The following is a 22252-nucleotide window of genomic DNA, read 5'->3' on the forward strand; positions in this document are numbered from 1 at the left end:
AAAAAAATCTAACTAAAAAAAAAGTAAATTATGATATATTTAATTAATTATTCTCCAAAGTTTATTTTTATTTGAAAATTTTTAAAAATAATGTGTATTTTTGTAATTATTTTTTAAAAATGAGGTGGATTTACAAAAACTATAAGATAGAGATATCATCACCCTTTCTAATGGTACGTTATTGTTCATTCAGTCCTTCTAGTTTGAACTAATTACTCAGTTATAAAAAAACAATCGTTACAATTATACCTTCTGGATCAAAATTTTTAAGAGTAAAATAATTTATTTATATGATATAACTTAAAATTCATGCAGCGGTTGCTGAATTGAAAATGAAAACCAGCATTGGAACAAAAAAGAGATTCAATAGCATTTTATGAAGGAAGATACAGACAAGATCCTGCAGATTCAGCTTATGAGAACTCCACGAAAAGATCAGTATTTATGCCACTATGATAAACATGGGCAGCATTTTGTTAAGAGTGGATATGAACTTGCACTGAAATTAAAATTTTCAGATAACCCTCGTAGCTCAGACAGCTCTCGAAACCAATGGAGTATTATATGGTCTAGTGAGTTACCAAAAAAGTTAAGATTTTCGTGTTGAGAGCTGTCAGAAACCTCCTGCCAACAGATGCTAATATTTGAAAAGGGAAAATTATGCATAATTATGCATATTTGAAGATGTTTTTCATGCTCTAGTAGAATGCAAAGCTGCTCAAAAAGTGTGGAAGTTTATTAGTTTTGCCAATGATGTTAAGATACTGGACCCCCGATATATGATGGGTGGTGTGCTACAAGAAATGCTGAGAAATATGGCAAAAGGAGTTAAGAGTCGATTGTTGCTTTGTGTTGGGCTATTTGGTACTTAAGGAATCTTTTCATCTTTGAGAATAAGACAGAAGATTTACAACTATTAATTGCAAGAGCTGAAGTAATTCTAAAATCTTATCGAAGAATCAAAGTGCAGCTTGTTAAATCTCCCCAAACCTAGCAAGTGAACAGGCATCAGACTTGAAACCCAACCTTCTAGTTGGTTCAAAGTTAGCGTTGATGCAGCAGTGAAGATGAAGGATAGAATGGCAAAGCTGGGAGTGGCAATCGGAGACTCAAATGGAAATGTAATGGCAACTATAGTTCAAATATCAGTGTTCCAAAATAGTATTGCTAATTTGGTAGCTGAAGCTGTGAGACTGGGTATCAAGATTGCTTGGAATTCAGGTCGCTCTTTAATGACCATTGAATCTGATTTGAAGGAAGTGGTGGACTTAATTTTGAACATGAAAGACAGCTTGACAGAAATCTTTTGGACAATTTCAACTATTCATTAGACTGATTCACCATTTACTAAGAGAATAAAATGCTATTGTACACAATTTCAACTATTCATTATAGTCTCCTTTTTTATTTTCTTTTTGAGTTTGAATATGGGCACTGCTCCTTTATAGATCTTTTAAAACTCCTTTCTTCGTATATTTACACTTTTAAAAATTTCAACATCGGTACGCCGCATATAATTTGCAAGTCTCGTCTTGACAGTTCATCTCTTTGTTCTTTCTTTAACCCCACTTCAATATGTTCGCTATGGTGAAATAAGATTTGCTAGAGTTACCCATAAAATCTGAAATTTAATTGATATTTTTCTCTAAACTTAAATTCAATGTCGTGGCCGACAAATTTACATATGTAGAATATTTACGATTGCGTTTCTTTTATTTTCGTGCTTTTGCTTCGTTCTTTTAGTCTGTATTATGAATTCATTCATGTTTACAGATGATTAAAAAAAAAAAGCGCAATAAATTAAAATGATAAAAAGGGAGCTTTTATTTAAGGAATATTTAAACTTTTTGTTTACTTCTTGTAATTATCTGAGTTTCAAAGTACAATCCCCAGCCCAACAATCTGCTGTTCTGCTCTCATTGCTGCATCTACATTGATTTTGATCCATCCTTCTGGTGGGGGCTCCATGCACTAGATTTGGTGCTACCGATGTGGACTTTGCCGTATAAGAGACATTTTAGTTCTTTTGTTATGACTCCACAATGGCTTTTACTTTAGTCACTGATAGTAATATGATATGATATCAATATATATATATATATATATATATATATATATATATATATATATTCACCCTATGGTTTAACGATATTATGGAATAATGCTAATAATTTTAGCAAAAAAAGTTCAAGATCCTGAAATAGTATTATTGTGTGTGTGTATATATATAAAATGGACAGCCTAATCGTTTTAGATATGGACATCCGAGTTACCTGAAATCTGCACATGTAGTAATTGTCACCATAATAACCATAGGAATTTTCACTCATTTTTTAAAAAAACTGAAGATTCCTTGCATAACTAGGTTTCCAACATAATGCACCTGCCAGTGCTATTAATAGAAGAAAAATTAGCAATGGGTTTTAAAAGAGTCACAGGGGGTGCCAATAGTAGCACCCATTTTATTTTTTTTTATTTGAACCCGGCCTTTTAGTCAAATGAGTTGTTTGTTTAATTTGGTTGGCCCATAACCATACATTTGATATCCCCAAAAATATTTTTTCGATTTTTTTAAACATTTAAAATTTTAAAAATAACAATATCATTAACAAACTAATTAATGGGTCACATAGTGAGACAAATCTCATGACACTTTCTCATCTCATAGTGAGACAAATCTCATGATACTTTCTCATCTCAATTGTTACTAGCATAAGTTACATTACACACATTTTGTTACCAAACTTTAATTAAGCAGTTTTATTTTATAAGACCATCACAGTTAAGCTATCCATCTTAAAACATACTCGGTCAAATGCTATGTCTCCACTTTAAAATTTAAAACAAAAACTGGATTAAATTTGCTAAAAAGAACTAATCTTAATAATTGGCTTGGAATTGGGCATCCATTTTGACCAACCTTAGAAATTTAAAATCATATACTCCCTTTATTATAATTAGAAAATAAAGCAAAACTATTATTGTCAACTCTTCTTAATTACAATATTAATACATGCTAGCATGTCATCTTTGTCTCTGTGGGAGTGCGTCTCACGTATTTCTTTTCCCAGTTATAATAATATGGGTTCTTTTTTCACCGCATGCTAATGCTATATATACAAGTCGAAACAAATTTTGAAAAAACACATGCTTCTCTTGGTTCAGAGCTAATTCTTATATAGCAGAAACAAGAACAACAAAGCCATGAATTACTCCTCTTCTATTTCTTTCTTCTTCTTCATCATTCTTCTTGTTCAGTTGATTTCAATCTCATCAGCAACCTACAATGAGCAAGATCAAAATAAAAAATCCCCGTTGGATGTTGACCTCCCAGTTGGTGATATCGGTTTAGACGACAGTTTTGCATCGTCAGAGATCTTGCAATCCGACGAATGGCCATCCTCCTCTTACTATCATCGGAGGTGTCCAAATAAAAACGTTGAAAAAATCATCAATAAAAAGGTTAAAGAATGGGTTGACAAGGATTACAAAATTGCTCCCAGCCTTCTAAGGTTGCACTACCACGACTGTGCCGTTAGGGTAAGAAATAATATCTCTTTTTTTCTTTTATTAAAACGTACGACTTTTTAAAACACATACTAAAAAACTATGCGTCATTTTAACTAATAATGCAGGGATGTGATGGTTCAATTCTTTTGAACAATGAGGGAAGCGAAAGAAGGGCTAATGTAAGCAAAACACTGAGAGGGTTTGAGATGATTGATGATATCAAGGCGGAGCTGGAGAAGGAATGCCCGGAAACAGTCTCCTGTGCCGACATTCTGGCAGCGGCCGCCAGAGACGCCACCGTCCTTCTCGGTGGTGAATACTGGGACGTTCCCTTTGGAAGGAAAGACGGGCGAGTGTCTATTGGCAAGGAAGCTGACATTGTGCCAATGGGTCACGACAATGTTACCACCCTGCTCGAGTTTTTCCAATCTATGGGATTAGAAGTGTCCGATTTGGTTATTCTCTCAGGTAATTCCAAAGATATATATATATATATATATATATGTATTTTAAGTTCACGAGAGTTCAGAAATTATGAATTTATTACTTAAGTGTTAATGTGTATATTTTTCTCTCCAGGGGCACATACAATCGGTAGGACATCATGTGCGCAAGTTCAGGACAGGATTTACAATTACAAAGGGACAGGGAAACCGGATCCCTCCATTAATGAAAAATACCTCAACTTCTTGCAAAGAAGATGCAGATGGGCATCAGAAGATGCTGAATTGGATGCTGAAACTCCCTGGAAATTTGACAACATGTACTATAAAAATCTTCAAAACGGCTTGGGGCTGCTACCAACAGATCAACTCTTGCTCTCTGATAAAAGGACTGAACCCATTGCTAAAGCGTTGGCTAGCATGCCATCCTTCCTCTACGGCCAAATATTCGGGGCCTCCATGAAAAAATTTGGCAAAGTTAATGTTTTATCAGGAGATGAAGGAGAAATCCGCACCAATTGCAATTTTGTCAATTCTCATAGCTATTAATTAGTTTGTTTCCCCAAGTTTCAAACATTAATGTGTTCATTTTATTGTCTTTTTTTTTTTTTTGCCTGATTTTCAGCTTTTATTGCAATTATTAATACTGCTGAGGATTTTGACTTTTATCATTGCACAGTTATTTTATTTCTTGTTGTGGAACTGTATGTATTTAAACCTTTCGTGTTGAGATTGAAATATTAAATATGAGAAGATCTGTGGTGCTCCTAAAGCATTGTGTTGGATAAAAGTGTTAAATATGACAAGATATCTGGTGTTACTAAATTGTTACTTATTGTTTGTTCAATATTTATCATGTGATTAGTACGCATATTATCATAATTAGTTGAAGTATATATCTGACAAGGACTAAATGGAAAGGATAAGAAGCACCCAAGATTTTCCCATCAAATATACACTAGATGTTCTAATTCGCTGATAAAATTGTTATTAATTAAATGAAAAGCCTTTCATTAACAAAATATCGGAAACTTAAGAGTTATGAATACATATACAATATTATAGCTATATAGCAATAAAATTTACAACATTTGAAATTAAAAGTTCCTCATAGACTTTCACGTGTTCTGTAGTATATAATATATACTTTAACAAAATTCATTAATTTATTTGTGCCTGGCATGAAGCGAACTCTTTTCAGTCAGCTTTGTACAGTATGTTTGTGCTTTTGGCATGAAAACAAAGTTTATTTTGACTGCTTCTACTTGTAAATATCGTGGAAGCCAAAGTTCTATTTGAATTTTATATTGGATGTTTGTGCTTCGAGCATCAAAACAGACGAAATTTTATTATATTTATTTACTTTTGACTGCTTGTAAATGTTTCATCTGTTTCTCAATGTCTTTGTGGGCTACCCTTGGTTCTCCTCCTAGGAGACTGTAGGTTGCTTCTCCCTATCCAATATCCAGCACTTTCATATCTCTTCCACACAAATACAACCACACTCAGTTAGTTTCATGCTGCCTACCTCCTTATTCATTCAATAAAAATTTTCAATATACCTCCAAAAGGATGATTAAAAAAAAAAATCAACACACCTCTCGTTTATTCTTATCTTCTGAACTAAAATGAGACTTTCACATTTTTAAGAAGTAAATTAAATATTATCATTTTATTTAAAAGATGAATTGAAATTTACTCTTCTAAATTATTATTATTACTTTTTAGAAAACTGAAATATACAAATTATTATATTATTTAAAAATTACTCGAAAATTTAGATGTAGATATTCATGAAAGTATGCTAGAATTGCGTATATCTAAAATTGTTATACACCACTTGTAACCTAAAATCTGACATAAACTTCTAACTGACTTAAGATACTTGTAATTAGATGATATGGATAGTAGTCAAATCTTTATTTTTATGTAATATCACCGCCATAAGAACAGGACACTGATAAAGCCATCCACCTCAAAAACATTGCAAAAGTAGTCCACCACTGACACCTCTTGCTTTCCCCTCAAGGCCTTAACTCTCTGTCTCTCTCTCATTTGAATAAACCTAGCTAAAAATTTACCCTCTTCATTGAAAACATAAAATATACTTCCTCTACAAGCACCTTTTTTTTTTTTTTGGCCCCTCTTTTGAACTCTCGGAACTTAATTTCTTCATTGGCACCTGCATGTTGATCATCACTTAACCAAAATCTTTGGATGATTTAATTTATGTTGAGATCTCTTGCTTTTGCATGGCTAGTGATGCAATATCCCCTTATATCACAACCATGACCCTCTTCTTGTTTCTTCTTCTATTAATCCAAGCCAGTGCAGCTGCTGACGAGGAGTCTCATACCGCAAGTAATCTTCCTCGTTATTATTCACTCAACACAAAAGATGGAGAAGAACCTGTGCATTTGAAGAGATCAAACAACATGGATTTTGCCACAAGAAAACACAAGACAGCTAATTCAAACACAAACAGAGTCCATCAAATTCCTCCGGTGCCGGCTGAGAAGAGTGAGAGGTTTCGAGCTCGAAGATCGCCCTTAGAGCCTGGAGGCCAATTAGAAAAGATCTTCAATGACAGTGCCCATGAAGTTCCAAGTGGTCCAAATCCCATTTCAAATAGGTAATTTAATTAAGTTTATATCTATATATATGAGTTGTTCATCTTTTTAGTTTGTGTTTGTTTTATCTTCTTATAAATATTTTACACAGAGAGCTAGCTTACGTGTTAGTCACCTTTACATATATCTTTGAATTTTCTTCTACTACATCAATGTAATATCACTACAGTTCATTTTTATGATTATTTTTTGAAAGAGATAGAACCCAGCCGGTAAGCGAGCTACTAAGTACCAACCAATCATTCAACCATGAGGATGTATGTACATGAGATTTAGATTCTAGTCATGATCTTTCTTTGCCTTCTTTTGATGATTTTTCATAATTATGCCACATTCCTTCCCAGCAGCTGCAGCTAGCTAGTGATACTGTCATATATTATTATTTAGTAGTTAACGCTCTTGTTGTCGGACTCCATAAATATATATTTATATTGAATGAGGACCACCTATTTAATTTTCTAAAAGTGCTTATCAAAATCACGAGATTATTCATTATCAATTACATCCCAAAGACAGAAGATTAGCATGGTTACTAGTTAAATGGAAGAAACCCTTAGTTTTTTTTAATTTTATCAGTTCTTGAAGGCAACATATCCAAAAAGAAATAAAGAAACATATAAAAAAAAAATAGATAGAAGTGCCAGCATAATTTACATTTTCAGTATGTCTAATGTTCTTGAGATCGGTTTCGTTCACAAATCGGGTAAACTATAACACATTCGATCTTTGTTGAACAATCATGCAGCCAGGGTCATCAGTCATGTCTTGTATACATTTTGATCGGCAACTTTTAAAATGAATGTACATCATAGCACATTCGAGATGATGCCCTAGACTTTCTTTTCTTGAATGAGAAAATGGAACCATAAAATTAGAGTGTTAAGCTGCAAGGGGGTTTTTGTGATTCAATTAAAAAAAAAAAAAAAAAGCATCCCAAACTCAATAAAAATTTCCAAAAATTTTCTACCACGATCCTTTAAATCTCATAGCCAAAAAAAAAAAAACAAAATGGTGAGAGAGTGAGAGAAACACAATGATGCAAAAATGTATGTGGGTTTGGGCCTTTTGTTGAAGACGAGACTGAATTGTAATTATGAAAGTAAAAGGAGGAGGCCCAAGACTCCATTGTTTTTCGCGTAAAGTCACGAGGACCTAGCATCCAAAGCAATGGTGATTGGTGAATGGTCACTTTCCTTCTGCCATTGTTTTCCAAATTAACCCCTTGTTTTCTTATGGTAACTTACATTTCTGTCCCCACTGTTTTCTTCTTTTAAAAGCTGAATCACTATAAAAAAGTGTCCTCTATGTCCTCTTCTGCCTTCTCCTGTGTTTTATCCCCTTGTTTGGTACCATTCTTTTTTGGTTAATGTGTGGAATTACCTATGCAATTTCAAAAAGCTTCCGGATATAATTTGGGATGGGTAGCTTTCATGCTCAAATAAGACTAAACTTTTACATTTTTTTTTCTTAACTTTATTTTAAAAATTCATTGATATTCAATAATCGGTCAGATTCCTTACATTAGCTAAACTTATTATAATTGCAACCTAAATATGTAGGTACAAGTGAGTTGAATCTACTCTTAAATATTTTAGAAGAAAATAAATAAGAGACTCTGACTTATAACCTAATGTATAATTTTTTTTTTTTTTGTATTAGTATTAAACTTAAAACTTGAAACTTGACATGCACATTTACGAATTCATAATACAAAATCTTGAAACAAGTAATGCTTTGACATTGGTGGCATCTTGTCTCCATTAATTTTTGCATGTAACAAAGACAGGATATTTGTGTAGGAATTTATTCCATTACTTTTTAATCATTCTAATAACTTTGCAAAAAGCAAGTTTAAGTCAAGAAAAAGACCACTAGATATTAACGCTAAATTTTTTTGTCTCTATTTCTCTCTCAAATAGTTTACATATCAATTTTGTCTGGGACTAGAAGAGGAGGTGAAGATGACTTGCTTTTGGCAATCAAAGCATCATTCTGTCTACCTTTATCACTTTTGATTTGGAGTGCTTTATGTTTATCACTTATATTAAACTTTTGTATCAATTACTCAACCATGCACCAAACCTAAACCTCCCCCAACAGACCAATGTACACGTTCAAAACTGAAAGATTAACCCTAATTATATTTAAGTGAAACCTTAAAAAAAAGGTTATTATACAATTAAATATTGAGTAAATATTCATTTATTCCCTATCTTTTAATGTATACAATAAAATATTAATGAACGATTGTAAAGTTGGTGTTATAAATAACAAGTCTACTAAATAAAATTATAAATTTAACATGTGAGGTTAGAAGTCTAATAGTAAGAAATTTGTAAGTATAAAATCATACATGGTGGAACTATGTAGAAAGACAAAATTGCTATTTTAAGGAGATCATATTACAATCCCCAATGCTTATTTACATACAGGGCAGTACTATGGAAAATTTGAACTACTCTATAAAAAAAAAAAAAAATTTATTTTCATATTAATTTTTACAAAAAAATTATTTCAGCGGGAATAAATTTATAAAAAAATTTTGATATTAAAATAATTTTATAAATTATTAATTTTTATTATAATTTTATCTCTAATAAATTAAATTTCTAGATCCGTCCTGCTGAACTAACAATACCATGAGTCTATGACATAACAACTCACTTTTCAAATAAATCACCTATCATCGGTAGAGTGTAGTCACTGAGAAAGCGAGAGAACTGATCGTCTCCTTTGATAAAAGTGATCAACGAGTTTCTTTAATAAAGCTTTTTCCTTTACAAAAAGTGGAGCCCTTGGTGACCACTGACCAATATCCTTTTGTGCATGGATAGAAAAGAAAACTAATCACTGTGAGTTGATTAGACCACATTAACAGGTTGATTAGACAATATTAACAAACACTTGCCCTGCATGCTAAAAGCTGAAATTAAAATTGAAAGTATGAGAGTACTATGTAATGTACTAATGTGTACGTTCCATGCAGTATTGCTTTGCTCTGTTTAAGCCTTTTCTTGTTTTGGGTAATTGCATTATGAGTCAAGGTACTCAATTAAAATTTCATATTAGAATTCGAAATAAACTCATTATTACAATATTATAAACTCTTCCGGACTTTAATATGTTAAATCTAAATTGAAGAATTTTCAATTGCATTAGCATATTATATATACCCATTGTTTTGATTTATATATTTTATTTGATTATTATAAGATTTTTAATTTTATATATTACATTAATTATAAGCCAAACTCTATTGAACCTTACATCTCCGTTACCACTCAGGAGATTTTATAAATTAGATTACAAACGATATCATACATCCCACCCTCCGATAAAAGTAGTGCAGTTTGCCAAAAAAAAATAGCTACAATGTATGTTGTTAACAAATCCTGCTAAACTTAGCTACAGCGAGTCAATTCTGAAAATTAGAAGACAAATTTGGTCACTGAAATATAAAAGACCAAATTGTTGTTAGCCAAACCCGAATCCGGAAAATGGGTCATAAATTCACTACTGCAGCCACTGCTAATAACTATTGTCTATTGCCATGCATATTGAACTATACACAGTTTGCTGGTATATTTTGCACATGGAGATCCAAGACGGCAGCTGAGTCAGGACCAGTTCATGCGGAACAGCCCTTCCTGTGTTCCAATCCATGCCTCCCAACTGTGTCTCTGCCCTAAGTCAAACTCTTCGTGGATTTTCCCTTCAATCTGCGGTCCCATAGATCCTGTTGAAGAGTTCAAGATTAAAAGGGATATGAAAAACAAGTAAAATAGAATCAGGATAAATAATGATGTAGAGGCTAATTAAACTATACTTTGAGTTCTCCAGCACACAGCAGATGGGACTGAATTAGAAAACTTATCCTCAAAGACCAGTTCACCAGACCTGATGCTCCAAATCCGTAGCTTGCAGTCCTCTCCACCTAGTTTTATATATATATATATTGTCAGAGCTCCAATCTCTGAAACTCCTTTAGAGAAAATAACATGCATTGAAACGGTTACAAACCGGACATAACAAATCTCTCAGATTGGTCAACTCCAAGCTGTATTCGAGTATGAGAATTTACATGCCCTTCATAAGATTGTACAGCCCCTCTCGTAGTTAGGCGATGATCATAAAGCTTAACCTGTTAAGAGAAATAATAAGCCCACGGAACAGATGAAGGAACTTGGGCTTATTTATCTTTTCTTCTCAGTATACCTTAACTAAATCTAACAAACCTTATCTTAGAAACTGATACTCAAAAGATTATGAAAGTAGCAGCAAGATAACAATAAGTAATATGACAGAGCACATGATATAAGGGAGTTATATGCCCAACTAAAAATAAGCTGATGGAGAATAACAAGCTGGAAGTCCGGGCCCATCTAACTTCAAGATCCAACTTTACTTCAAGACACACATGAAAAACAAAGAAACGAATGTTGACATTTTGATAAAGTTTAGTACAAGCAGCTCTGACAAGATATTCTTGGTAAACAATTTCCTAATGAAAATATCCAAGGTGACACTATATCATCTAAAATCAATCAACATTTCCTATACTTGCTTATGATGTTGCAGGTAAGAGAATAAATCTTCTCTTTCAAGAAGTGGGAAGAATGCTGTCTGAAAAATCTAATAGAAGCACCTCAAATCTCAAAACGTGAGATTTTGATATGTGAAATGCATCTATTTATCTAAACATCATTTAGCATAATGGTTTTTTTTCAAATCTAACCAATCATGACAATGTTCACTGACAGAAGGAATAATCTTCTGCTTATCTGTGTTAGGGAGGGTAGACCGATGAAAATTTATGTTAGGTGCAAATAGAAAGGGGCAGGGGCAATTTAGTAATTTTGCTTATTCACTAATTAGGGCTCAAGTATAAACAAGAGAAAGGAGTCACTTAGGGTTTTATGCTGAGTTTTGTTGAGTATTAGGAGAAATTGGGAGTTTTGGGAGAAATTGATCTACCTCTTGAATTATAGGTCAGCATTGTTATTTTTTTTGTTCAATTAATAAAAATCAACTATAATTTAGCCCTAAGCCTTGTCAAAGTGGTATCAGAGCAAGGATCCTGAGACAATGGCAACGAAGAAGGCGGATGCGCTTGAAGAGAATTTGGAAGCGGAGGTGGGATCGTTCAAGGCCACCATTGATCAGTGATTTAACACTGTTCAATAACAATTTTCATCTCTCGAAGCCATGTTGTTGAAACAGACGAAACTCCATCTCAACCCACCACCGGCAGCAATGATGGGCCAAGTAGAGAAGAGTAGAGGAATATGCAGGGGGCTAATCTTACTGTTACCAAGCGTTCAGGTGCGGGAGGATTTCCTTCCTTTGGACTTAGGAAGTACAAGACGTAATTTTGAGAATGAAATGGTTACCGTCGCTGGGAGAGATGAAAGCGAATTAGAAATTATTAACAACCAAGTTTTGAATAGGTGGTCAGACAGTAGTACTAGGGGGGTGATTCGAGTTTATACAAAACCTTGGTGTCACTTAAAACCCTGGTAAAAGCGATTCAATATGCGGAACAAGGATTCTTGGTGGAGCTGCATAACCTAGAAGGGGTACAGACAAAGACATCAATAGTTATTCTGGAACCAATTCAGTAACTGTTGGAGCAATTTGAGGGAGGTTTTACAGATGCCCAGCGGTCTACCTCCGCGATGGGAACATGAGGATATAATAATGTTGAAGGAAAGGACTTCCCCTATTAGTGTCCGGCCATACCTCTTAGGGCAATGTTTCATCATCCAGACGGATCAACGGAGTCTCAAGTTCCTATTGGAGCAATGGATAGTGATTGGGGTTTGGGGAACACCAACGCTGGCTGTCGAAGTTACTAGGTTATGATTTTGAGATATAGTATCGGCTGGGGTTGGAGAATAAGGCGGTAGATGCCTTATCGCGACGGGATGAGGAACCTCAAATGGTAGTTTTATCAATGCCTTTGGTGATGGATTATAACGCATTGTCATGAGAGATTGAGGCGGACGAAGAGTTGGCGAAGATCCAGGTTGCATTATTGTGTGGGGGGACGGAATATTCGGGCTATTCCATGAATGGACAACAACTGATATATCGAGGACATCTTGTGCTGCCTAGGACATCACCCCACATATCAAAGTTGTTGTAGGAGTTTCATGGGAGTACTATTGGGGGACGTTCTGTTGTTCTAAAATCCTATCGACGTTTGGCAGCAAAGTTGTATTGGGCGGGGATGAAGAAGGATGTCAAAGAGATGGTAGCAAGGTGTGTGATGTATGTCAGCACCACAAATACATGGCAATGGCGCCGGGAAGGTTGTTGCAGCCATCAGCACTACCCGATAAGATCTGGAAGGAGGTGACGATGGATATTAATAAAGGATTGTCATGGTCGGATGGGTACACAATGATCTTGCTAGTGGCCGACCGACTAAGCAAGTATGCTCATTTTATGCCCCTACAACACTTTTATACTGTTGTGACCGTTGCATCGGCGTTTATGCGAAAGGTGGTACGTTTACATAGAAATCCAGAGTCGATAGTAATAGACCATGATAAGATTTTTCTAAGCCACTTTTGGAGGGACTTGTTTAGGGTGCAGGAACAATTTTGAAAGGGAGCACTGCTTACCACCCACAAATTGATGGACAGACTGAGATAGTCAATTGGAGTGTAGAGACCCATCTGCGGTGTTTCACATCAAACACGCCTAAGCCGTAGGTGAGGTGGCTAGCATGGGCAAAGTATTGGTACAATACTTCTTGTCACACTGCTACGCAGACTACCCCTTTTAAGATTTTGTATGGGCGTGACCCTCCGCATTTAGTGTACTATGCGCAGAGTTCGACACTTGTGTCACAAGTAGATCAATATTTAGAGGAACTGAATTGAATACTGGAAGAGTTAAAGAGGCATATGTCTAAGGCGCAACAAATAATGAAAAAACAGGTCGATGGTCATAGGAGGGACGTATAGTTTAAGGTGGGGAATTGGGTTTATCTGAAATTAAGGCCATATCAGTAGAAGTCTCTGGCGCTACGGAAGAATGAAAAACTCTCCCCTCAACATTTTAGGTCATATGAGATCGTAGAAAGGATCGAAGAAGTGGCTTATCGATTGAAGTTGCCACCAACAACGATCATTCATTCAGTGTTTCATGTGTTGCAGATGAGATGAGCTATTGGCGAACATACACCATCTCCTTCACTTCCGCCGACACTGACTGAGGATATGGAGGTAGTGCTAGAACTGGCTGCTGTAGAGAAGTACGCCAAAGGGCGACAGGACAACCAGCTAATAAGGAGGTGTTGATTACATGGAAAGACCTGCCAGACTATGAGGTGACATGGGAGCCATATGAGTTGATACAACATTAGTTTCCAAGATTCAACCTTGAGGACAAGGTGTCTTTTTGGGAAGGGAGTAATGTTACATCGATGAAAACTCATGTTAGGCGCAAATATAAAAGGGTAGGGGCAGTTTAGTAGTTTTGCTTATTTACTAATTAGGTCTCAAGTATAAATAAGAGAATAAGGAGTCATTTAGGGTTTTATGTTGAGTTTTGTCAAGTATTAGGAGAAATTAGAAGTTTTGGGAGAGATTGACCTATCTCTCGAATTATAGGTCAGCATTGTTCTTTCTTTTGATCCAATTAATAAAAATCAGCCCTGATTTAACCCTAAGCCCTATAAGGGAGTCTCCAGATTCTCTTTAAAAGAAAGAAATATCTAAAATATCATTGTTCAACCAACACACATGAGATACACCAACAAAATATCTTGCAGTTGTTACTGATTAAGCCAGATAAAACCTAGGGTCAACAACACTGTGCTAATTGGACGACAAATTTGACACTGCATTTTTACCAATAGTTACACAAATGCATGTCGTATCATCACATCGAACAAACTAAAAATTGCAAAAAGCGTCCACTGAGTTTGTGAGGGGGCCAAAAAAAAAAGACATTGGACAATAAAATTATCTCTTAGGATAACATTAATGATACCATGATTTGAACCTCGACCGTGACTGATTTAACTATACAGTAGTCACCGAGAGAAGAATCTCCCACCAAAAGTGTTTTGATGGAAACAGAACCATAAAAAATTCGAGTATTATTAATGTTGCAGCAAATAATACTAGACATGAAAAACAAAATATAATGTTTTGACATTGCATAGAAGGCATCATGTAATATTGCAGCACATAAAACAGGGTAATACTGGGATGGCAAATATCCACATAATGAGAAAGAACTGAACACTAACCGTTCCATCCATTGAGCTTGCCAAGAAGTACTGGTCGTAGAGTTGAAGAGATTGCAGACTAAAGTGTTAAATAAAAGTTATAAAATTGACAATAACAGTAAAACTGGAAACTATAAGAATAGATGTTGTAAAAGCCACTAACCAAGATATCGATGAAGGCATAAAAGTGGTGTGGGAAGGCCAAATGTTTGCCTTCAGCTGCAAAACATAAGATCTAGACTCATTAGTCACACTTTAGACAAAACAAGGGGTTCAAGCTAGGCACGCATGCAACTTCATGACAGATGGGTAAAAATATTGGCTGAAACAATCCATGTTAAAATAAAGAAAAAAAAATACAGAAGAAAAATAACATTAATACTAAAATAAACCTAGGCAAACTATTTTCCTATAACTACAACTACAAGGGATATATATATATAAAGAACAATTACACATCCTCTTAAGGGTCCATCAAAATCAAGAGAGTCAGCCCACTCAATCAGTATTATATTCTCACAAAAATCTTCCATCTCATCTCAATCTGGTTTCGAAATCATTGACAACAAAAGTACATAAAGATTAAACAAGACGCATGTGCACACTCTGTTTTCTATGCACATTAGATTCTTATACTCCCATCTCCTAGTTAGTTGTTTAACGGTCAAGTCATATATCTAATCATAAGAATGAAACAAGTAACTATAAATAAGTAGTGGCTAGTGATCACATAAGATGAAAGATAGTACAACGAGTGATCTCTTCTCAAAGAATTGGTGGATGCAAAACGAAGTTGACTGGAATTACTGTTTGTCAAAGCAGCAAGGAATTTCAGTAACTTTCAACTGTTAATCTAGAACAAAATTAAATCGAAAAAATTTGGTAACTTGATATAGCATCCACCACAAAAAGAGTTCTAGTCATGCAGTTATGCATAAAGGGTACACAATCATTATCTAGAAAAATATTAAACAAATAAATAAACAAAAAAGCAAAATATACCTCAAACCATTGTTCATTAGTAACTCGATCATTTCTTTGCAAACGGGAGTAAGGTATCCGGTGTCGTCTACCAGCTCTAGAAGAACACCCTCGCTGTCTCTCACGAACATCAACTGTCACAATTGCTCCATTCCTGAATCCACATAAAACAACATTTCCCTGCACACAAGAAACGATCATTACCAATTTCACAGATATCCAAAGTTAGTTGGCCTAGGAAGAAGAGAGAGACTATGTAACTGGAGTATCTTAAAAATGAATGAATAGTTAGCCATGCAAAATAAGAAAAATAATTCAGAGTGCCAGATGTGTACAAAATAAGAAAACTGCCTTCTTAGGGATCTAGGAGTTAGAATGATAGTACTCTTTAGAGTTTATTCAGTTTCATCCACCAATCCATGAACATGACTGGTCCATGATCAGAGCTGTCACCAACTGCATCATTTTAAATTTAGTCCAAACAATATATGAGACATTTTAGAAATGTGAGATAGGATTTATTTGTCAGTTCAATCTTCTGTCTTGAGATAACCGTGACCAAGATATCCAAAAGTGTAAACTATACAAGTATAGAGGAAACAGAGATCATCAAGCAACTTATATGATTCTTTGGAAGTGTGTTGTCTTAGATCTTTTTTGGAGATTGGCAAGAAAGGAGCAACATTACTTCAAGTTAATTGTTTGTAGGACAAGATCCCGCAGCCTTCTAGGCCTCCATTTCTCCACTATTCATTCATTTAAAGAGTGAAAGGGTTCTCATTTCTTGAGGATATTTTTCCTGTAGGGATCTTGGGTTGTTTTCTCTGTAGTTGACAAAAGCTTATGAGTTTTCATTCTCTGGAAAGATACCCTTCCCCTTCCCCAAGGAGTTTCTTTGCTCATTTCTCCCTACTAATAAATTAATTCTGTTTAGTTTGTTATCCACTAAGAAACTAACATACAACCCCCCAACCCCCAGCCTTCCCTTCCCTCTTCAAAATAAATAAAAGTGGACAAAAACTTCATTAATGATGAATAACCCAGCTTGTGTGCATCTAGAGAACCTTAATGATGAAAAGGTTACCGAATGAATAACTTGTTGTGCCAGAATATCACTTTTACTACGACAGACCCATGATGCCATTCCTGTTTCCATGTTGACCATAGCAGCACCGAGATTGGTTCCTATAGGAAGCAAAAACAACAAGTGTATAAATACCTTAACAAAGGGCAGGGTAACTATTCTTGTTTTCTTGTTAGACTCAACTTGATCCAATTGAAACTTATCTGTGTAGAACATTACATTCCTTCTAAAAGCCAAACACAGTCACTGATTTATCTATTTTTCAATTCTAACATTCAAACAGGATGATTTAATTTAAGCTTGTAAATCATAATGCAGAAATAAAATATACTTCACAAGCTAAAGGCTAATAAGTCATAAAGAAAGCAAACAAATTAAAAATGATTGCTTGCACAAGCTACATAAAGTTATTTCCTTTACTGAACGGGTGCTGCACTAGAAGAATCTAACCATGTTTACAATGCAGAAATTCTGTAATAAACTGGAGAGGCTGGCTATTTAAACAGTAGCAAATAGAACAAACATCAAAGCCAAATTCATAAGCAATATGGAAACTAAAAATTAGAGTGAAAAACTTGCCAATCACTGCTTGACTTGGATTAGTACAGAAATCTGCAGTCCAAACTGTACACTTGAATGAAGCAACCAAATGCATGGTGCTACGTCTTATGATTGAAAAATTAGGACCTATATCTAATGGATTGTCAAGATTAAGAGCATAAATAGATCCACCAGTTGTCTCCGACCCCAGAGAAGTGATCCTGTTTTCTGAAGTTAAGGTATTGCGAGCTCCAATACTATAACTTTGAAAAACTTATTTATCAGGTAAGCTATGAAAAACCAAATTAATATAAAAATAATATGTATGACAAGCGAAAAAGAATGGGCGAAAAGCAAACTGAAAAATAGAAACTGCAATATATTAATCAAGTAAAGACATGAAGCAACATGATAATCTAATTGTGATTCTCAATAGAATAACTCAACATTCAAAAGCCAAATAGAAATACCTCCTCTTCCATGTAAGCTTCAATACTATTACTTAGAAAATTAAGAGAAAATTTAAGGTTAGATTAATTGCTACCTATAACTGGAAAACATCTTTTATCCCCAGAATTATCAATAATTGCTGTTATCACTGGAGTACACAACCTAAAAATCAAGAAACTATATGTGCTGAAGCAAGATAGAGAAGTATTCCAAAATCTGTAATCATGGAAGGATACAATGCATGCCGGACAGAACCACCACCAGTTGCACAAGAAGGGTGCTTTCCAAACAATTTGATACAAGATACACTTGATGGCATAAGTATTGAAGCTTTATTCAGTCTCCATATGTGCTCAGGTGCTTTAGAACTTTCTGTTTTATTATCTTTGATGCGAGGCCACACACAGCCGGGAATGAATTTAACTGTATCATGAGCGTGTTGTCCTACATTTCCAACTTCAAACAAACTGCAATAGCACAAAACGTAAAAAGCAATAGCTTGTGATAAACACTTTGAGGAAAGAAAGATATATATATTTACAAAGAAAATTATCAAAATATGAAAAAAGCCCAAGATGTAGACACGAACTTTATTTCAGGGCACTATCGGACAGCAAAGTTATGTAAAGCAAATTTTTCCTTTCAGTACTTAGTGGCATTTTCCTTTTTAGTTTGATTTCACTTAATTATTTTCATTTGGGTGAAGGTTTGTTTTACTGAATTTTTAATATTTGTTTACAATGATGCAGATAGTTAAGTCTGCAACTATTACTTCAGGTTCTGGCCTGAGTTAGCTCTAGTATCATTTTAATTAAAACTTGTAAGAAATAATTCCACTCACTGGTTTAACCAGCAACTGTGCCTAACACATACACTTTCACTGTTCCACTCAATCAATCAAAGTGCCCAACACATATTCTTTCATTTTTCCACTCAATCAAACAAAATATTATTATAACTATGCTTTGACATTTTCGTTTAAAGTTTATTTTTTTCCCTTCAATAAAACATATGTTTTCGGATTTTACTGTCAAAACAAATTGTATGAAAAATGACGATACAAAAGTGTTAAATACATGATGATGTTTAAGTATTTTTTCAAAACCTTGTAACTCTTATTCCATAATCTCTACTTTCAATAATCAAAAACTTTGATATTTATGTCATTATGAAAACACAGTTTTGAGGTCCTGTATGTTTGTTACAAGACCAGTAACAAGAACATCAGATTATAACTTTATTTATACCTGAAGAAGCCATTTACACTGCCAGTTAATAGAACATCGGTTCTGAACTGACCCTCAGGCGTCTGTACATTCAGTTCTATTTGCTCCAAAGTGATGTCACCTGTTTGATTTGTCGCCTCATACCTCCAAACCTAATAGGACGGGGGATAAAAAAAAAACCACAAAGACCTTAAATTATAGATTACTCAAGCTTTGTAACAATTTTCCATACAGAATTCAGTGAATAAGACAAAGACAAATATGTGAATCAACTATTGCTTCAAATCTAAGGAGAAATTTAGATAGAAAAACAAGATTATAAGCATACTTTAATCTCTCATGGAGAATCCAAGAGAGAGAAAAGAGAGGATGGATTTGCTTTCATTCCAGACATCTACAAGATCTACAAAATAACTCAAGATCCAATGCAGTAAAGCCACTCAAGATACACACGGGCTCTTAAAATCAAGTTACCTCTTTTCCAAATAAGAAGTAACGAATTCCAATATTTATCATTGTTCAAGACTGCTTGTAGTGGTTGCCAAAAAGATAGAAAGATTGCTGAAATATTTTTACGGGAAGGTTTTAATGAAGGTAAAGGTTTTCATCTCATCAATTTGGGTCATTCTTGACAAGCATAAAGAAACTGGAGAGTGGAGGGTTAGGAATTGGGAGTTTTGGGGGGGGAGGACCTCCCAGTTAAATTGCTATGCCGCTGAACACTGGAAAACGGCTCTCTATGGCATGAGGTTATCAGGAGCAAATACAGTCGTCACTCTAATGGATAGGATGTTAAAACGATGACCTCTGATTCTCATAGAAATCCTTGGGAGGCCATCTCCAAGTAATACCTTCAGTTTACCTTGCAACCAGTAATGGAGAGACTATTTGCTTTTCTGAAGATAATTGGATTGGGAATTGCTCCTTGGGAGATCAGTTTCCTCTTCTTTATGGAGCAATCCTAAGAATGCGTCCATAAAATCTGGGTTGGTTATCTCACCTCAATCTAGTAGCTTTAGATGGATTTTTGTAGTTACAAATCTTACAGTTTGAGATTTAAGTAAGATGACTTCTAAGTGTGTTTTTATAACGTTCATAAAATGGTGAGTTGAAATGGAAAAGAAGTCCAGCAAACCTTTTTAAAGTGAATTTCTATAACTAAAAATAGAGAATTTGTTCATTATATTTTTCAAATAAATTATTTAAATTTGAAAAACATATTAAGCATAATTCCTGTTTAAAAACTAATTACTACAATCCCTTGGATCATACACTTAATAAAGAAACCAAGCCAAAGATATCACCAATGTTCGAATAACTTCAGGTAAAAGGAAAAAATCTTAGGGACCTGTCTACGCTGAAACATGGAATAATATAAGATAATTTGAAAGAAGATATTTGATTAAGAGATCAAAAGTGGGGGAACTTGGATTTGGATGTGAGGACTCTGATGGCATTATGATGCTCCAAAAAGAAGAAGTATAGCTTCTAAAATCACAAACCCATCTTCCATCAACTTACCACTGGTTGAGATATTAGTCTCTTTTGGAACTCCTCCTTAAAGTTACACTTCCCTTTACTAAGAGAGAAAACATTACCTCTCAACTCTCTAGCCTGAAGCAATTTGGAAGTTGTTGCTCCAGTCAGAGATGAATTGGTTGCCTGCCCAAAAAAAAAAAAGGAAAAAAGGTTAAAATAAGACCAAGAGTTAATTATGTTAAAGGCTGAACCTAGAAAAAGTAGGAGAAGTGGTACTGAGGCGGCCACAGTAACAGATTTGGCACTGAGATCCGTAACATCACACGTGCAAAAGAAAGGAATGCAGTAAATTCTCAAAGCAAATTAACATTAAGAAACCTGCAGGGAGCCGACATTTTACATCTACTTGGCATCTAATGTTCACCAAACACTTACACTTAGCTTAGTTAATAAGTCACCAGAGAAATTTCTAAAGATAACAAAACATTACCTTTCCCTAAGGAAATATACATATAAAATCTATGCCCATTAAGTGAAAACAGCTTCCTAATGTAAGCACAATGCATGAAATAGTACATAGAAATAAGATTACCCGGGTGGGCTGCTTTGAAATTGGTTTTTGAGCAGCGGTTGAAGAAGAACGGGAAGTGCCCGGAATTGGGCCTTTGATGGGAAAATACCTGTTCTTCTCCGCATCATAATAAAACCCAGGAAGCTCTGCCAGACACGTTATACATATAATTCATTAAACATATTTTTCATTTTTATATTGTAATTATGCTGAACCAAAACACAATAAGGATAGCAAATCGAAAAGAGAGAGACGAAGAAGAACCTTGAGGCATGGAAATTAAATCGTTTTGTTGAGCGGGACACAAGTCTGTAATGGTAAGAAGAAGCGGTGGAAGCGTCTGAACTCCTACCGTTATTTTATTCTTTCATACGGTTTGCTTGTTGGCGGCGAAAGTCGAAACGCTTCGTTTACACAACTAATGTAAATGTAGCTCGCACAACTAATGTGCATCATTAACCTATTTGATAGTAAATTTTATAAATAAATAATTACTTCGTTATTATTGAATAGTTGAATATCATATCAACTGAGACTTAATTACTGGAATTCATAACATTATTTTACTTTTTAAAATTATATTTTTAAATGAAAAATTATATATAATAACAATTGTACTTCTAAAAGGAAAAAATAAATATATTTAAAAGCTTTTGTAAACATTTTTTTAATTGAAAAATATGAATATGTTTATGATAATGGTAAGGGTTGATTTTATGAATCTCTAGTAATTTAATAATAGAATTACAAACTATTGTATATATTTATTTTATATAAATTGACGTGTTATAATTTAATTGGTTTGATTAAATCACTCTTACCTCGCATAATTTATTTTTACTATTTTATCTTCTCATTCAACTAATAAATTTACGTTAGATCAATTTGTATAAAATGAATTTCTATAATATAAAGAAAATACCAAAATATATACATTAAGCTCTGCCAAATATTTTCCTTTTAAGATACGAACCCTTAAGACTCTTGGTAACAGACACTGGTCACTGGTTTATTTTTATAATTTTAATGGATTTTTTTTTATGGGGGGGGGGGGGGGGGGGGGGGGGGGGGGGTTGTTTGTGGGATAGCTTTACGG

General features: G+C 34.4%; 2 protein-coding genes across 3 annotated transcripts; one reads left to right on the forward strand and one right to left on the reverse strand.

Annotated features, from left to right (window-relative positions):
- Window positions 1-1079: 1079 nt before the first annotated feature.
- Window positions 1080-4507, forward strand: LOC18051330 (peroxidase 7). Its single transcript, XM_006448517.2, has 4 exons — window positions 1080-1262; window positions 3259-3540; window positions 3636-3978; window positions 4090-4507. Exons 1-4 carry the CDS (start codon window positions 1080-1082, stop codon window positions 4500-4502), a joined length of 1221 nt encoding a protein of 406 aa, XP_006448580.2. The 3' UTR covers window positions 4503-4507.
- Window positions 4508-9881: 5374 nt separating this feature from the next.
- LOC18051461 (DDB1- and CUL4-associated factor 4) lies at window positions 9882-21584 on the reverse strand. Of its 2 annotated transcripts, XM_024191936.1 has the most exons (13): window positions 21421-21584; window positions 21178-21302; window positions 20628-20768; window positions 19128-19258; window positions 18117-18347; window positions 17470-17651; window positions 16891-16991; window positions 15828-15986; window positions 14989-15044; window positions 14847-14904; window positions 10604-10724; window positions 10410-10517; window positions 9882-10319 (listed from the first exon to the last, which is right to left on the reverse strand). In XM_024191936.1, exons 1-13 carry the CDS (start codon window positions 21428-21430, stop codon window positions 10201-10203), a joined length of 1542 nt encoding a protein of 513 aa, XP_024047704.1. In that variant the 5' UTR covers window positions 21431-21584; the 3' UTR covers window positions 9882-10200. The 2 variants fall into 2 exon arrangements, with proteins under 2 accessions (XP_024047704.1, XP_024047705.1); XM_024191937.1 differs by lacking the exon at window positions 20628-20768.
- Window positions 21585-22252: the final 668 nt, after the last annotated feature.

Source organism: Citrus clementina, unplaced genomic scaffold (assembly GCF_000493195.1).
Source record: "Citrus clementina cultivar Clemenules unplaced genomic scaffold, Citrus_clementina_v1.0 scaffold_2, whole genome shotgun sequence".
In the NCBI taxonomy this organism is placed as follows: domain Eukaryota; kingdom Viridiplantae; phylum Streptophyta; class Magnoliopsida; order Sapindales; family Rutaceae; genus Citrus; species Citrus x clementina.

Bases quoted from the DNA above. Each gene is read 5' to 3' on its own strand.
- LOC18051330 (XM_006448517.2), top strand. From the start codon at position 1,080: ATGGCAAAGCTGGGAGTGGCAATCGGAGACTCAAATGGAAATGTAATG. The intron at 3,541-3,635 runs GTAAGAAATAAT...CTAATAATGCAG, and splicing joins ACCACGACTGTGCCGTTAGG to GGATGTGATGGTTCAATTCT. The intron at 3,979-4,089 runs GTAATTCCAAAG...TTTTCTCTCCAG, and splicing joins CGATTTGGTTATTCTCTCAG to GGGCACATACAATCGGTAGG.
- LOC18051461 (XM_024191936.1), bottom strand. The intron at 17,652-18,116 runs GTATCCTTCCAT...TTCAGAAAACAG, and splicing joins GGTTCTGTCCGGCATGCATT to GATCACTTCTCTGGGGTCGG. The intron at 16,992-17,469 runs GCAAGTTTTTCA...TGCTTCCTATAG, and splicing joins TCCAAGTCAAGCAGTGATTG to GAACCAATCTCGGTGCTGCT.